Here is an 18491-nt window from a genome sequence, read left to right on the forward strand (position 1 = left end):
ATGCTCAATTAAAAACGCTTACGATTTCTTGTGTTTTTTATGGGGTATTTGCTTTGTTATACCTTTTAACATGGGCAAATTTATGAAGTTTAGCGAACCATAATGCAGTAGGCTAACTAGTCGGTCAAAGCATGGTCAGACTGTCAATGGACTCTTTGTACTGTGGTGGTATCAGTTACATCGTACGTCACTGAACAACACACACCTGACCTAACCATCACACCACTAACCTCACCAATACCATCACACCACACCACTAACACCATACACCTGCGACAAAGGTATTACTTCATCTAGGGACGACAATGGCGTGACGAAGGCATCTTTTGTAAACGAAATATGTTCTATTCTTTATCAAGGCCTGTTGTAATCAGCTGTTGAGGCTGTAGGTTGTCTACGGATGTAGGTTTTATTGTAAATATTTGAAACATCAAACTATTTCAAGTTGAACTGTTTGTTTTTCTCATCAGTTTTAGACATTTATAGCCTAGATTTAACAATCAGTTTTTTCCTGCTCAATTGTTAAATTGACTACGTCATCGCAACAACATGGCATCACCAAATGTAAGTGAAATTATGACGTCATTAACATTGTCATAGTGCATAGGATGAATTAATTTGATGATGTCACGAAGATTGATGGGTCTTCGCGAAATTTATATTGACGAAATTGCGAATAAGTGTGAATTTAGTTACTTCTAAATCAGTTTAACTTTTCATTAATTGTTCGTCACTTGTTGATCTATTTGCTTGATTATTATTGTTTATTATTACTGTACTACTTATGACCATTATTTTTAAATTTTCGACAACTTTAACAACGTTTTTTAACTGCTCCTCATATATTCAAGAAATGTCGAGCACAACACACAAATACTTTCATGATTCTGAGCAAATTGCAATCGGGTTTAAAGCAGAGATTTTTTAAGTTTATTTCCTGAAATTGATTTGAATACCAGGCATCGAATCATAGCGAGGTAAATGGATTGTCCTTGATAAACGATTTCCTGTTATTGTGTCTGTGTGTCCGGTTCAATTCGGCATCGGTTCAACTTGTTAAGCTTTTAATTTGTCGACAATTTTTTTTCTGTTCATTGAAAAGTTCCACATTTTCCTCACGAGTCACTTCGATGTGACGTATGAATACGTCACCTCTTGTCCTTATGTGAATCATTTGGTCCGTTAAGATTTAAATGAATTGTGAAGATCACTAATATCTTTAGTAAATGGTTTCGATTAATCTTTTTGGCTTGGTGAGGAATGCGGTAAAACCCTCTTCTTGGTTTGCATATTATTAAGAGGATTTCGTTGTTTAATAACCTTCATATTGTCTAAGCAACATCATATCACAAACTTTTACGTTTGTTTTTCTCAGTTAGTTCGTGACGTACACGAACCTTCAACCCAAGCAAGAAAAAATTAAAAACATCTCTTTACATAAGCATTGGGCTGTCATTGGGAATAGCGTTAAAATTTCATTTTCTTTTTAGTAGAAATCTTGTCTTTGTAGACTTCCAGCCCAAGCAAGCACATCATGATCAGCTACAACTGGAGTGACTCGAAGGAGTTGGCGCATAAGGTGGGTTGTGCTCAATTATGTTGCGATGTCTTGAAAATTTATATCAACTGTTGATCGATGAATCTTCCTCGAGTGGGAGCCATATTTATTTCACCATCTGCGTGGAATCATTATGCTTTTTTATACATTTGATTGTTATCATTGCCTAGTTTGACCCAGTTAATTTAAGTGAGAAGCAAATCCAAAAATAAATTTGTCCTAAATCAAAGCACAGGTGTCAAAGAAATCAGTGGCAAAAATATACAAAATCATTGCTTATAATGACGTAAATGGCGGTCATTACAGTGTTACGTCACAATATAAAATCAATGAGTATAACTTAGGTATTTAGATGAAGTATAAATGGAATATTTTGTGTGGTCAACAAGCAATAAGCATAATTAAAGTTTACTTTATAACAAGAATGTTTTTCGGTGAAATAAAACAAAGCTAAACTTCCGCTGATGTATTTGTACTGAATGTAAATGCTAAGCAACAGTCCAGTTTTCGTCGTTGGCGCTAACCTTGTTTGATCCCGGTAACTGCAGTAAAGAGAACAATCCTTTTCTGAATTACAGCCAACATTTTGTTGTTGAAGGCAAAGTATTTTTATTTAGAAATGTCCACTTTGATTCTTTTTTAAATTGCAAGCGTTCTATGCATCGACCTGTAAAGATTTCGCTCAGGTCGGTAGCTTATAAAATTGTGTACATAGTAAATAGAAAAATATTTGAAAACGGTTGCCTGGATTTTGGTTTTACAGTGCTTTGTATCCTACTCATTGGCTTTGCTCGACATGAGGTCACATTACGTGGTCAGCGTGGTATGTGACGTGAAATACGTAATAATAGGTTACGAGTAAGCTACAAACCGGCGTAAAATAAAAACTAGGCAAATCTTTTTCCAATGTCTTTTCATCTCGATATAAAAAAATTCATTCCATTCGTTGAATTGTTGCTTCATCAACTCGACGTGGTTTATTCTAGATCAATGATCGTTTGTATGATGCTGGGTACCAGGTTTGGATCGACAAGGAACAGATGAAAGGAGATATGTACGAAATGATGGGCCGAGCTGTGAACAACGCTCACGTGGTTCTGATGTTCACTTCTTCCAACTACGAGAGAAGTGCTAATTGCCAGAGTGAAGCGAACTATGCAAAAGATCTGAAGAAGAAAATTATCCCAATTCGTGTCCAGAAAGGATACGAACCAAACCCCAAAATTGGTAACAAATTAAATCTTAGTAACTAGGTTTTGGAATCGTAAAAATCTTTGGCTCGTGGCAAGCCGAGCTTTTGACTTTAACCTTCATGAGTGCCCGAGCCGAGCTCGTATGACGTCATATTAAAAGATGTGTAAATCCGAGCCAAACATCGTTATAGTGTTGGCTTCGTCCAGATTGTGTACTTCACGTTTATCTCACGTTTGCTGCTTGCTTCACATTTGCTTTAGCATTTGACAAACACAAATTGTGAGATTGATATTTTAAGAACACAAATTAGTTGTAAGTTACATCGTGTACACACTCGCGCATAATGAAGTCGTAGCTTCTTGAAGCAGAAAACGTTTAAAACTGGTTCGGGCTCGTGCTTGTCGCATCTCTGAAATAATGTAAAAATCGAGATAAAACTTAAATACCCAGAATAACAATTTTGAAATAGTTGTCTTGTTTTTATTCCACAAAACTTGTATAACTGCGTGATGACGTTCTTAGGCATGATGACAGCAGGCTTGCTCTACTACGACTTCAGTAAAGGATCTTTTGATGACAATTTCAATAAACTTTTTCATGAGATAGGTGAGTTTATCATTCAAGTTTTACTCTTGTTTCTCAGATATTTGGTCAATTCAAAATTGCAGCTTCTTGTAAATTTATTAATTTAATTTTAATTTATTAAGTGAGAGTTGTAAACTGTTATACTGTTAACCCAAACTAGGTCCGACTACGAAATTTTATTTGAAGCCCCAATTAGCCCCGAAAGTTAATTTTACTAAACGAGCCAAAGTCATATTTTGATGCCACTCTTTGACTTTTATTATTTTCTAAGTACACGAATGTACAAGCGGGCAGACTGTTAAGAACCTGCTGCAGTGAGCAAACTCAACTTAGAAAATGATAAAAGTCAAAGTGTGACATCAAAATATGACTTTGGTTCCCTACACTGTAGAGAAAGGGAATTTACGACGCAAATGTGGCAGAGTGTGAATATAAATTCGAGCTCGAATCTGGTCCGAAATTGGTTTCAAACTTAAGCCCGAACCCGACCTGAGAATCCCGGTCCGACTTACAAATCTGGTTTGAGTTGATAATAATCTGGGTCGGTTGATGTTGATAATAGCAGAATAATAATATTTGTGCATGTAGATACTATTATTTGATGATGAGTGGATGACTACTTCTATCAGTATATGCTTAAAAATATTCTGTTACTACTTTGGTTAAGATTTGTTTTTATTTTTTTATTTTGTTTCAGAATCCATTGCTGGTATCGAAATGACAAGAAAAGTGGAAGCTAAACTTCATAAAATGAAAATTATAGAAGCTCCCGGTAATAAGTTATTTTTAAACATGATGGCTACATTTTTAAATTAATACTTCTGTTAACAAATAAATAACTAAAACACAAACTGATTCACCAAGAAACACAAACAAAATCCATTATCACATGTGAATAAATTTCGTATCCACTTTATGATAAAAGTTTCATATGCGCCTGTGTTAAACTCACTAATGCTGCAAAGTTGGAAACTGCGAGGAGATATTTTAATTAATAAATAAGTTACTCCAACCGTAGTTATACGATTTGGTCACAGTCAATGCTATCACGTCACTATTGGGTACATATTGACCGCGTCTTTGACGTTGATAATGACAAGAAGTAAAAAGACGCCTATCTTACTATTACTTCGAGTTAATCAAATTCTAGTTCGTACTCTGGTCACAGCCGAATTAATGATCTTTCGGCGTTTGCTGTAATTTCTTTAACAGGTCAGTCTGACGAGATACTTATGATTGGTGGATTGAGTTGTCAACAAAGTGTTGTCAAGTTCAACACCAATACAAAGCAGTGGAGTGACATGCCGGTATGTTTGCGTTTTAAATATTTGGGTTTAGAACAAAAAAAGTCATTATACTGTCATAGACATACGTCGTCTTGCCACAGCATTGTAGCACTCGAAAAACAGTTGAAAGCCAACAATCAATGTTCATGTGTTTGGTCATGAGTCATGACAAATTCCAACCTTAGAATAGGTGGCGTCTTTTTGTCAAAAACACCCGGCACAGACAGACGTCCCCAACAGGAATTAAAACTAAAATAAACCAGTTTTCCAAAAGTTTGAAAAGTGGTAAGAATTGTGGAAATTAAAATCAAAGGTTCCAAGTGAAACGACTGTGTGGATGCAAACCCATGTTGCTGTTTGCTCTAGATCCATTAACCCCCACATGCCGCTCAGCCATTTCCAGTTTAAACTTTACGTTTTGTTGCGTGTTTGATAATATCGCTGCATCAAGACATGTTTTCTCTTCAATTTCGCCATTTTATTATCTTCACCATTTCACTTATTACTAGGTCACATATGTCCAACCGAAATACCTTAGTGGAATTAATTAAAAAACAAAACCAAAATGAAAAACCGTTCAAATGACTCCGAGAAATGACTCAGAGAATCGAAAAACCGCTGAAATCCACTCAGAGAAAGCATAACTCCATCAAGGCTGCTCGTCTTGCTCTTGCCATTGTGAGAAATGGAGCAAAGATTAAGATCATTGTTTTGTCACAATGTAAAAGTGTTTTAATTATCGCGACTAACCATTTTATTTTAAAAGCAAAAAAATGTTTCAATTGACAAGCTGCTAAGAAAAGTGAATGTTAAAGTTATGAGCTAATAAACATTCCTTGCGGTCGGGGAATGTCGTGGATTGTTGTTTCTTGATCGAATTGATTGTTATGAATTCTCCCCTGCAGAAAGTTTATACCTGTGTTGTTATGTGCCACTGTACAATCCTCTCAACCACATAACTTTATTGACCATGTCTATGGGCCATCATTTATTCATATTGTATTGTTACCTGCAGATAATTTTTCTGCCTGGGTCTGGCCAGGCCATCTCCATTAATAACATCATATCCAGTATTTTGTTGACATTGTTAGTAAATTCACTTCAGTTGATATTGACTTTTTGCAATGATGTTTCATCATACAGGATACAAACATTGCTCGGAGATATCCATCTGCTGTAAATTACAATCAAGAAATTTTATTGATGGGTGGTAGGCAAGGATATAGTAGCACTTACTACAACTCTGTTGAGATGTTGGACTTGAATGATGAGAACCCAAAGTGGGATAGCAGCTTGCCTTCTATGGGAGAAAAGCGGTATACATTTGCATCAGCTTTATTGAATGGTAAGTTATTATGATGTCATAAAAATGTTTTCTAGCTTGCGAATTTCGCTAGCAGTTGGCACGTTTTAAAGTTTCAGGTTTTGCGGAAAACTTGGATAGAAATTTGCATGAAAAATTAAGAAATTTGTGTTTTTATGCCCAAAAATCCACTTTTGATTTTGGGCCTATGTAACGGGATATATAGATATGTGATTTTGCCATATTCCAATATGAGACAGCATAATTTTGCTCTAAAAAGAAATAAACAAAGAAATTGACCTTTTTTTAAACCCATACGCCTCCTATGGAGATTATCACTTAAATAATTGAAATATGTGCGATATCTGCACTCGGCTCCTGGCCCACATCGCCGTTTTCCGAAACCAGGCAAAAGCAAATTGTATTGTGACGTAATAACCGTCTTTTGATAACTATTGTTACGACATAAATCGATTATGGAAAGTATGGCAGTGACGCTGCTAAACTGTTAAAGTGATATCATACTGCGCAAAGCCCAGGAGAAATATCGCTTTTGCATCTGGTGAAAAAGTAGATCACACCCTACGTCGATAAAGTTACGATAAGCAATTAAGTTTGGGAAAATGTTTGTAAGAAAATAAGTGAGATTAATAACGACCATAATAAATAACCTTTTTTTACATTTTAACTTGCTTGTAACATTTGCTAAATTGAAACTCAATATTAAACAATTAGTTGTGATAAAAACCTGCTTTGAAAATAAACAACAATGACATCACAGTATTACAAAAAAACAACGCGCGCGGTAGCAGCAAAAATTACGTAATTATTTACTGTCAAGTATATCAGGAAATTAAGTTCCGAGTACGTGCAACACTAATTTCAAAGCATATATCGATTAAGTTATAAAAATAACCGCTACGTAAAGCAAATTACGATTCCAGGATGAAAACTCGGCTCATTGTTATATAGGCTTATATAGGCTCATTGCTCGTGGTTCGGTTTGAAGTTGAAAAAAGAGCGACGTTCTTGAGATCGTTCCTAAGAAATAGGTGCGCGCTCTCTTTGACAGACAGTAATGGTGGTCGTGACGACTGTTAGACCACACAGGGCTCGCACTTTAGATTTTAGACACTAACGTCAGCGTAGTTGTAATTACATCGCTCGATTTAACTTTTGTGTTTGATGTGGCTGACTCCAACTACGTTGAGGTTTCATGCAATATGGACCAGAAGAGTGCATAAATAAGTTTGTTTTCATAATTGTGAGTATTTTCATAATCGTAGTTCTGTAATTAACCCTGGGTAATTTTCAAATGAAAGTGACTATTTCGTCATAAAAAGGTCACACATCCCGTTGTTAAAGATAGGCGGTTAGGTTAGGACATTGCTTCTCAATCCCTGCATCGCGACTCCCAGTGATTTTGCTGGGTCACCATGTAAGATTTGTAAATCGTGTTACATGGGTTAGAGTTATTTTAAGCAATTATTATAGCTTGAAGCATAATATACGTTACGTAACACTCAAAAGTGACGGCATTTGCCTTACCTTGATTTTGTTATTTTATAGTTTAGTTATTACGTAACAATAGAAAGCGTCATACGCAGTAATCGTTGGACACTTGCCAACTAGAATACAAAGTAATTTGTGGGAAACACTGTAAAGGAATAATAGCACGTTGTCAAAGACACAATGTAGTTCACAAAATGTGTGACTGCTGCTGCTGACAAGACACTTTTATCTTTGTTGTCTTATGTATTGCCATATCGCACATTTTGGTTGTTATAGTTTTTAAACGAATGCGAATAACAAAGTTGATGTCTAGAAAACACATTTTATTTACGACAACCGTCACTAAGTTGCTTGTGCAAATTGCCAAACTTGCGTTCATTCATTCGAAGTACTTTAGTATATATAAAAAGTTGGCACAGTAGAAATAGGTGCGGCGTATAAGCCCACTGCTGCTTTTTGGGATTGCATAAGTGGGCTTATAGGTCTACAGTACTTATGGGCTTTTTAAATAACAATGTTAAAAAATCTGCTTCTGAGTGCTGGGTTATTCAGGACTTAAGATTGTTTTAGTTGGATTAAATTGCATTTTGTTAGCATTGTTGCAACTCACTACATATGACACGGTTAGATTCGAAATGCTAGATTTGCTATCTCTATTCTTGAAACCATTAGGATTCTACTTTGACCAACCCTAGTTAGGAGAATGGGTATTTTAGTTATTTAATTGTTGTTGTATTAGTTGTTAATTAACTAGTTGTAATTTAGATTTAGATTTCTATGCTATACATTTAAGTTAGATTAACAAGTAACTATAAAAATAACTTCTAACATACCATTGTTTCTGATGAAACAGTGAAAACCATTTTAAATTTACGCCCAGCTTTAGTCCATACCTGTTTATAACAACACAATAACAAGGTAGATTTAAATTAGGCGATGATCGGTCACTGCTCTTGTCCCAGTCACTCAGGTTGTCTTTTTACGTTTTCTAATTGATTTGTTTTTAATTTGAAATTTTATTTTTATTTTGCCCGGATTTGGAATTGTTCACCAGGACCACTGAACAGGAGCAAGTTTACTTGAATACCTTGCCCAAGGAGATTACTATGGTAGGATAGCGCCATCGAGTGTCGAACCCAGGCGCATAATTGCGAGTCTGTGCTCAACCACTCACTAATCTTATGAGATAATCAACAAAGTGTTTGAAAAAACACAACGCGTCACAATAAGCTCCGTTTATACTTCATTGGTTCAATAAATAATTATGATGTCATAGAAGGATATAACAAAAACCTTCTGGTATAGATTTTCACCTGATTGTGCCCCGTAGGTCTTGTTTATTGTGCTGGTGGTTGGAATGGCGCTGGTTGTTTATCATCATGTGAAAGTTACAATCCTGAAGAGAGGAGCTGGTCTTCGATAAGAAACATGAATAAAAAGCGAAGTCACCATGCTTTGGTCAGTGCACGAGGTGAGTTTATTATTTTGATGTTTGAAGTAAACTTTTGTCAAAGTTGTCGAAGTAAATTGAAAGATGCCAATCACCAATAGTTTGTTTCCACATGATAAAACCATACCGGCACCTGCCCGCGGACCGCAGTATACGTGAAACAGATTCTCGCGTTCTTATTCGCATGATTTACTTGACAATGTTCATTGTCACGTCACAAGTCCAATTTACAGTGCAACAAAGTCTTTGTTGTAACTCCTTGATATTCGTTCTTACGAGCACATGGTCCTCAGAGGAATCCAGACCTAGATATACTCCTAAAAGTTTAACTAAACATAGCTGCTTGGCGTTCATCATCACCATCAAATAGTTTGGTGGCAATAACACTTTTTACTTCTTAGCGCTTTTAAGCGAGTTCAACTCGTTTCATGAGCGCACTTCTCTCCAGTGTTTCCAATCCAGATCTTCCCCAACCCGAAACCCGAATTTTTCTGCCCTTTTCTACGACTCGAAACCTGGGTTTTAAAATGTAAGCGTCTGGATTTTTTGACGAATCCAGGAAATCTTTGACGTTCACACTTTTCAAACAAAATGGCGTAGCTGTACAGTATTCACGCAATTTATTGTTTTGTATTAGTCGAATATTTTATCACAATAGTTAGTGTGCGAAATATGTTTACTGGTAACCTGGGTATTAATGTTTATTGCGTCATAAGTAGGAAAACAAAGAAACTTTGTAAACTTGATTAACAAGCACAATATAACTTGGCACTTCAGACCTTTCATTTACTTAACAGGAGCTTTCGCAAGCTTGAGCTCGCATGATCAGATGGATTATAGGTTATAAATATGCAAACTAGTAATAACACACGGGCACACACAGTGCATTCTCTCCAGCGCTTCCACACAACATAAAACACCATCAATTACACTTTTAAAATGGATTTACTTTAAAAACTCACACATTCATTCAATTAAAATGCGTTGATCACGAAAGTTCTCTCAAGTCGTTGAATATTTACGCTTAGGTTTACGCACGTCTATGTTTACATGGTTCATGACAAAATTTGACAACCAAAATATTTGTTGGAGTAAAAGAAAATTCCCGAACTAATTAAATTACGCAAAGACGAATTAAACGAACTTGAAAACATAAAAATATTCACAGAATTGCCAGGATCCAAATAAATGAATGAATCATTTAAAGTTTAAACGGATACGAGTTATGCAAATTCCACTGTAATACAATAATGTTGATTTTACCTTAATATTGAGTTAGTTTTCACAAATAAATTCTTTTTTTCTGAAAACCCAAAAACCGGGTTTGTCACTTATACCTGGAACCCTGGTTTTGGAATTTCGTCCCAAATTGGAAACACTACTTTTCTCTCGTTAAAAAAGTAAAAAACCAAAGCGGGTTTACGTGTCTGTCTGGTCGCGTCAAGTGGACTCGTATAAGTGACGTGACGGTGACGAGCTTGGAAGCGGGTTGAGACATTTTACAAAATAATATTCACAATATAACAAAATGCTGATGACTTGATTGATTTCTATGGGAACGAAAAATCCATGCACAAGCTTAGACACTTACTTGAGATAGTATCTTCAAAAGATTTGAATAAGTTGCTCTAACCCAGTAGCCTTGATATCCCATTGCTGGTACTCATTTGTGCGTAGGTCTTTATTCTGTAAATTAGAGCACCGCACCGCACCGCACCGCACCGCACCGCACCGCACCGCACCGCACCGCACCGCACCGCACCGCACTGAACCGCATTTCGCTTGCTTGCTTGTTAAAGCGCAGTCATTAACTAAAAAGGAAATAAAACATTAATAGTAATATTAATTTATGAATTATATTAATTATATTATTTTTTTAATTATTTAATATTATATTAATGTTAATAAAAAAGTGAAACATTGTAATTAATCTACTAACACATTTAAAAGTGGTCAACAGTGTTTCAAGAATTTAATTCCGCAAGTGACGTGTTTGAATGATTGATGGTTTATTTTGAAAGGTTTGCTTTATGCGCTTGGTGGATGGGGTGGCAACAATCAAACAAACACAGCAGAATGTTATGATCCACGAAATGGAAAGTGGGAATATATTCCACCGATGAAAACCTGCAGAGATGGATTAACTGCTGTTGTATTAAACAACGAAATATACGCGATAGGTGAGTCTTGCTGCAAGTGCAAATATCTTTCAAATGTTTAAGGAGATTTATGACTTGTCATGTTCTTTAAATGAATTAAATCAGGTGGATATGACGGTTCAAATCGTCTCTCTTCTGTTGAAAAATACAACCTGGGCAGGAAAACTTGGATTGATGTTCCATCTATGAATGAGGAAAGAAGTGGTGGATCAGCTTGTGTAGTGGATGGCCTTATATGGGTGTTTGAAGGGCGAGAAAATATATGCATACATAATTATTATACCTAACCATATTATTTTTATTTTATATCATTTAATTTATGTGTTACACTATCATAAATTTACTTTTACTAAGGGCTTAATGTCTGATGCAGTGATTGCCAACTTGGGGTCCATGAACCACTAGAATAGATGAAGGTGAAGGTCATGATGAGTTTTGGGAAATGAATTAAAAACATTTCATTTCATTAATTTACTCAGTTAAGCTATGGCTCGAACAGTGACAATTTTCTCAGTAACAGGTTTTTTAATAAAAATTACTCCTGGTGGAGCCGCTCAATTGCCGGTGTTTTAATGCCGCTCCACCAGCGATATTTTGAGGTAAAATGTCATCACTGAAATAATTATCACATAAAAGTGACAATTAAAACAGTCATAATAACAATAATATTGACAATTGTTAGCTCTGAAGAGATTGATTTTATAAAAATTTGCAACAGCACTCCAGCATGCAGAATAGATCATTCGTAGTTAGAGACATGGAGAGTGACAGTTCTTCAAGCAGCGAGGAAGAATGTTTAGCGATAATAGCCGTTGCTCTGACATACAGACAAAGAAAGCACAGAGTGTGGGTTAGAAATGCGTTTAAGAAAAAGGTAGCAGAAGCCACAAGCGTATTGAGATAGAGAAAAGTACTTTCGATATATTAGAATGACCTCTAGTTGTTTGAAACACTTGCTTTGCTTGGTTGCCCCTCAAATAACAACACAGGTTACAAACTACAGAAAACCTATTGCACCTGAACAAAGACTTTCTCTGACACTTCGTCATCTAGCTGCTGGTAGGTCTAACATATCTTGGAGCTTGCAGTATAGACTTGGCCGTCAAACTATATCTACAATCATTCAGGACACTTGTAAGGCCGTCTACACTGTTCTAGTCCCTACTTATGGAAATATACTTGCATCAAATGGAGATTGGCGAACTATCTTAAAACAGTTTGAAGAGAAGTGATACTTGCCACACGTTGTTGGTGCGCAAGATGGGAAACATGTACGCATTCGTTGTCCAACAAAAAGTGGGAGTTTCTATCGCAATTATAAAACGTTTTCTAATATAGTTCTGCTTGCCGTTTGTGACGCCGACTACAACTTCGTCATGTTTGATTTCGGGCAATATGGCAGTAACAACGATAGTGACGTTTTACTTAAAAATGTGATAAAACTAGTTGGCTCAAAATAGATTGAGCATTCCTAATGGAAGATAATTATTTTATTTTCCCAGTAGTAGTTTCAGTGATTATTTATCAACACTTTTTGATAAACTGTTGCTAAAATTGTCACTATAATTATCGCTAAACTTGACAACTTAAGTCATCACCGGCTGCTTCACCACTGACGTATCTTTAATGGTCACTCAGTGAAATTGTCAGCGATCAGTACGTTCCAGTTGCACGTTTTAAATCTTTACCAAAAAATGCAGTGATAATTTTTAATTACTACAGGTGGTGCCATAGCTTTATAGTGGCAATAACAGACCTCGGACAAGTTTTTTATTTGTCAAAAAGCCAATAGTGTTTTATGTTTCTAGGCCATTATGACATCATACAGCAAAACATTATTATTGTCTTGCCAAATGCAATCTTCACATAACAAGCAAAGGGGTTTTACTTTGCAGACATAGCTTGTAATTGTCTGATTGTCAATGGTTAGGCAGTCTGCTATGATTCGGCAGAAGATTTGCTGCAGTAGCTTATAACCAAGTTTGTTCCTAACTTAATCTCATCACAAGAATATTTCAAATTACGCGATAAAATCGTGATTGGTTCGCTTTTTTCTTTATTATGGTTAATATATCCTGGATAACATACTTTTCAATAATTAACTTACATATAACCTGGTACAGTTATAAATTTGCTCGTCATTTATCATTTGCAAACATTTTGTGTTTAAGAGTTTACTTTATATATTTTATAGGTCAGGTGCCAAAACAGTTGAGTTCTATGATCCAGCCGCTAGCAAATGGCAAGTATCGACCAACATGGACAGAAAACGATCTAATCTTTGCGTCCTTTCCATTTGAAGTTTTGTTGGATTTTGATTTCTTCATCTGGATATGTTTGACAGTTCATTTTTATTTCGTGATTCGTTGAAATATTTTTATCTTCATTAGTTTTTTTGCCAATTTTGGTCAGTAATCGTCTGGCATTTGATTTTGACGTCATGAAAGCGATCGTTTACAAATTTGAAGTTTTGTGCTTGGGAATTCTTTTACGTCGTTTCCGTCAGCTTAAATTTTTTGATCAAAATCCTCATCTTAAACTACTTATTTTGTACAAACGAATATTTGATTTCAATTAAATGTATTTCCTGCTCTTATCGTCTGTTGTTTCAATTTATAAAGTTTACTCCAGTATATCTTTATATTTCCATCTATACAGTGTCTCTCTACCTTGGTTGCCTCAAAAATAAGATTGATTTAATTATGGGCTTATTTGTCGTTGACATTGATCGAATATTTCCATTTTAACCCGATAATTATTTCGTTTTCCTTTTTTAACCCTTATCATAAATTTTCTTAAACTTTTGCCTGTTATTGGTTGCTTTCCTCACATGACGTTATTATTATTAGTTTAATTATTTCGATTCTGTGTGAATTGTTTGATTATTGTACCGTGTGATCGTGATTTTTTTCCAATTCATTTTAACATCGACCTTATTAAAAAAATGATAATTTATGCCTGGACGTCATACACTTCAGCAATAGCAACAGTAATAATACAAGCACCAGATTACATTTGATACACTTTAAACGGTAGTTCAGCACTTTCAAACATTTGCCCTTTCATGTTAAGTTAATCAATCAGTCAAAAGTTATAATTAACCAATGTACTACAGTATCCATGCATGTGGAGGCATCTGCTTTATAATAAAAGCCGATTAGTTGCTTGGCAGTGAAGTGAACATTCCTAGTTTCAAAATCCATGACTTTTTTCTACAAGCGCCATATGAAAGCATATCATGGTTTGCATTCAGTCGTGACGTCACTGGGCATTAGGCCAGCCAACATTGGTTGGTGTTGAAATGATTAGGATTGCTTCTCATGTGCGTCATTGCAGTAGTCAAGTCAATATATGGTTTGACCCCAAAAAAATTCCTACAAGAGATTTTTCAACGGTTTTTTGTAGTATTTATCATCAAGAATAATATATTAAAAATCTAGGAGAATCAGTTCAGTGGAAAGTGGTCATTTTCAAGATGGCCGCCAAAACAGTATAATGACAATAATTCACTTAATATTCATGCTAGAGCCCTAACTCTGGCGTCTATCCCTAGGTTTTAGGTAGCAAGGAATTCATTAAAACAATTCAAAATAAAATTAACTCATTAGTTTAATGGAAAGGCTTATATGAAACAAAAACAATAGTGAAACACTGGCGGTATAAGAATCACACACCACTTATTAAGTTATTTACATTCAGTTACTTAATAAGTCCTGGTCATCATCTTCATCCAGTAATGAAAGATTGTACGTATTGTCACAGGCATCAAGTTGGCACTGTCCTCATGCTGAGGAACAGGGTAGATTATTCTGCCTACAGCTACACCTGGCAGTGCTACAGGCAGTTTTGCAGTTGCAGTGGATAATGTTCAAGAGGGTGTAGCGGCTTGGGTGGCATTTTTAATACCATTACATCATTTCTTGGGAAAATGTTTTCTAGTTATTGATTGAAGTTTGTGAACTTGTTTTTTGATAACACTTCAACTGTCGTTTGATACTTGGAAACCTACTCTAAATAACTTCATGTAAAAACTCCTTTTAGTACGTTCCCAGGTTGTTTCCAGCACCTGTGCTGATAAGAAATCTTTATTGTAAATGCCCGCTTCTTAACTTTATACTGATAATAATTTATCCACGCGTCAGCTTAAACTACAACTTCCTTTGTTTTTCTCGCTGCACCTGTTCTAAAATGCTGCGTTTTTCTTGTCGAATATTTTCACTCCCATCCCTTCACGTTTTATAAGCCCGCACTTCTACCAGCGAGCAGAGACAGATGGAGATATACAGAGAGAGTCATATGAGCTTACTACGCTAGTCATGGTGTTTGCAACTCAATAGGCATCTTATAAGCAGTGGTATTACTATGTTTTTGATTATGCGTAATATTGAGAAAGTGTACAGCACCTACAATAAAAACCTTTTCTTGTAAACTATATTTGTTGTAACATTAAAAGCTTTCGGCTGACAAGAGGTTAGAGTATTCTAACCGCACGCAACAATAGAGTCAGATAATTAATTCAACAGGTAAATTAAGTTGACATAACATAAGTTAAGACATATAAGCTCTGCATCTGCATTAATAAGCTCTGTAAGGGAATCTGGGGCCGCATTGATGTCCGACTCTGTTGGCACAAACTGACTGCCTTCTAGTTTCCAACCCCACCCGCAAGTTTCCATATCACTCTCCTGTCCTAGCCAGACTATTATTTGGTAGTAAACCCTTGGACGCTTTATCTTCCACGCAACTCAGTTTTCTTATTGCCCAATGCTGCCCTCATACTGACAAGAGTATCAGATGCTACAGCACTATCCAAATTTGACTCGCCATTTACTAACGATTCATAGATGTCTTCAGCCATATCTACAAGTGACCACAAGTTCGGATGTTCATCTAATACTTCATAAACAATCAATTGGTTCACTCAGATCAATCAGACACTTAGTGACGAGAAGAAGACCACGCAATGCCCATTGGACGGATTTCCCAGTCATCATATGGACAATAGCGTTTTCTCCATAGACTTCTTCAACAATCCTCGTCAGCCCTGTTCCTGCCGTAAGTGTGCCTATTACTCCAAGTACGTTTATGAACGTATGGAAACAACCAAGCATTACAACAATTGATTTCAGGTAACTGTTTTGAGGTGCTTCAGCAATGATTTCGGAAGCTTTCCAGTACAGTGACTGATCGAATGTGATCACTGGTGGAACGTGATGTTTGGAGGCAATATTGGATACATACTCCAATGTGGACAGAATGCACGTTTTATCCCCAGAATACATGTCTATCATTGGCAAAAACACTATCGACGACTGGCCAGGATGATCGTTCCCTTGGTGAAGAATGTGCATCATACCTTGCCAGTTGGGCAGGGTTTGCTTGAAATTGAATGAAAGCTACCACAAAATGTCAATCCTGTCATCACAATCAAAAAATCTGGGGAGATCTTGAAAGAAGATGTCACGACGCGTTTTATTGGCAAAGCGGAGTTGTTTGATTTCAATCCTAGTCTTCTCTGTGATGTTCAGTTGTGATATGTTGTGCCTTGGAATCATACGGTTTGCTTTCTGACCCGGTGTCAAGGCAACAATCATTCTCATCCCGTGGAAAGTCCCCGTCCCATCCAGGTTGATAATATTATGATCAACATTGTCAGCTGCAAATAACAGTGTACTTTCGAGTAGGTCTATGTTCTCTGGAACAATGGGTTCTGACGCTACACAATCAGCTGCATTCTTTTCAAACCTCTGGATTTCTGCGTAAGAAGAATAATATCCCATATTGTGTAAAGTATCAACAAGAAATGTCGACTTGTACAAATGATATCCTTGAACAGCAAGACCAATTTGCAATGGTGCAATCACCGCTCGTGGTCTGACAGCTTGGACAACAGCTTGGCCAATACTTGCAACATTTTTCTTAGTGTCTTTTCCTACAAATAAGGAACTCAACAGTGTTCGCAAAGTTTCAGGCAAGTACATTAGAGCAGGACCGAGATTGAGTGCCTCTGTGCTTGGATAGTGATCATTAACAGATGTAAAATCATTTTTGATGTCACTTTTGATGAGCCTTGCCGCAGTGTTAAATATTTCTCTCTTTTGTGACTCTTCATCATCCTCATGCCTTGTTTTTAGGTAATGAGATCGGAGGATTTCGGATGTTTTCTCTCTCATAGTGACAATGTCATGAAGGCCCTGACCTTCAGCTATATAAATAGATTCACCGTATTGTTTCTGTAATTGGGTTTTCAGATATTGTGATCCATAAGGAGGGCAATCATTATTTGCTAAAAACTCCTTCATTATAGATCTGAGGTCTTAGATCTGAGATCTGAGGTCTCTACCGTTTTCTTGTGACATCTAACGCATGTAAAAATGCAAACGTGAAGTAAAATCCTCAAATGCAGGGTTAACTTTAAAACAGAAAATGCTAAGACTTGCTGAAGTAAATTATTAAATAACAAAATGCTGAAAAACACAAGATTATTTTTTTTTAATAAAAAATGTCAAAAATATTTTTCTTTCTCCTAAATTTTTAATATGTTAATCTTGATGATAAATACTACAAAAAACCGTTGAAAAGCCTTTTGTAGGAATGTTTTGGGTTCAAACCATATATTTCATATATTGACCCTACTACAGTGTTTCTTATCATGCAATAAGTTTGTCACCATGCATGCCCTGTGTTGCCTTCCTGCTCTAAGTGCGAGAACATTATTCCAGTGATTCTTGATTTTTTATTATTATTTAATATCACGTTTTCTGCTGACAACGAAAGCTTATATTGCCAGTAATATTAGCAATGTCCTATATTTCTCCCACATGACTATAAAGTATCATATTTGAACCTAGTTCCGTATTGATAAATCCATATCGCCACCTGCCCGGCGACCGCAGTATACCTGGAGCCGAGTTCTTATTTGCATTTTGTTACTTGACATCGTCCATTGTCACGACACAAGTTTCTCAACAAGCAATCAGCACTCAAGTGTGACGTAGATTCCCATTGTCAATTGAACTATAATATAATATTATAATATAATATTAATATAGTATGACGTATAGAGGTATAACAAATTGCAAATCGACAGTAAAAAAAGACTAAGTATAATTATGTGACGTCAGTAGCTATGTTTGCATTAGGCCTGCTCACAGGATATATAGGCCTATTTCTCAGAAATTGGTGTAATTTCTAAGCAGCTTGCAATCCTACCGTATGTTTATGTTTATCCTATTGAAGCGTTTACTCCCGATGTAACTCATTTTGCTAAATCGCAATCGAGAAGAGGCTGTTATTTTGCTGTGTCGACTCCATGTAATGTTGTGTTCTTATATTTAAGAGATAAATGTGGTGCAATAACACTAATGAAAACAGGCTGCATCTGGTATATAGCATAGAGTATATCAGACACACAGTTTAAGTATAACTGGGAAAGGTCTCGCGT

General features: G+C 36.1%; 1 protein-coding gene across 2 annotated transcripts; it reads left to right on the forward strand.

Moving 5' to 3' along the window:
• The first annotated feature begins 468 nt into the window (after positions 1-468).
• Positions 469-13974, forward strand: LOC143458874 (uncharacterized). Of its 2 annotated transcripts, none has more exons than XM_076955760.1 (11): positions 469-564; positions 1511-1579; positions 2545-2785; positions 3275-3358; positions 4035-4109; positions 4550-4644; positions 5767-5968; positions 8769-8909; positions 10910-11068; positions 11153-11297; positions 13242-13974. In XM_076955760.1, exons 1-11 carry the CDS (start codon positions 550-552, stop codon positions 13345-13347), a joined length of 1332 nt encoding a protein of 443 aa, XP_076811875.1. In that variant the 5' UTR covers positions 469-549; the 3' UTR covers positions 13348-13974. The 2 variants fall into 2 exon arrangements, with proteins under 2 accessions (XP_076811875.1, XP_076811876.1); XM_076955761.1 differs by having other exon boundaries at positions 11153-11286.
• The last annotated feature ends 4517 nt before the right edge of the window (positions 13975-18491 follow it).

Source organism: Clavelina lepadiformis, chromosome 5 (assembly GCF_947623445.1).
Source record: "Clavelina lepadiformis chromosome 5, kaClaLepa1.1, whole genome shotgun sequence".
Taxonomy (NCBI): domain Eukaryota; kingdom Metazoa; phylum Chordata; class Ascidiacea; order Aplousobranchia; family Clavelinidae; genus Clavelina; species Clavelina lepadiformis.

Coding starts and splice junctions, on each gene's coding strand:
- LOC143458874 (XM_076955760.1), top strand. Junction 1,580..2,544: donor CGAAGGAGTTGGCGCATAAG/GTGGGTTGTGCT, acceptor GGTTTATTCTAG/ATCAATGATCGTTTGTATGA. Junction 11,069..11,152: donor CAACGAAATATACGCGATAG/GTGAGTCTTGCT, acceptor GAATTAAATCAG/GTGGATATGACGGTTCAAAT.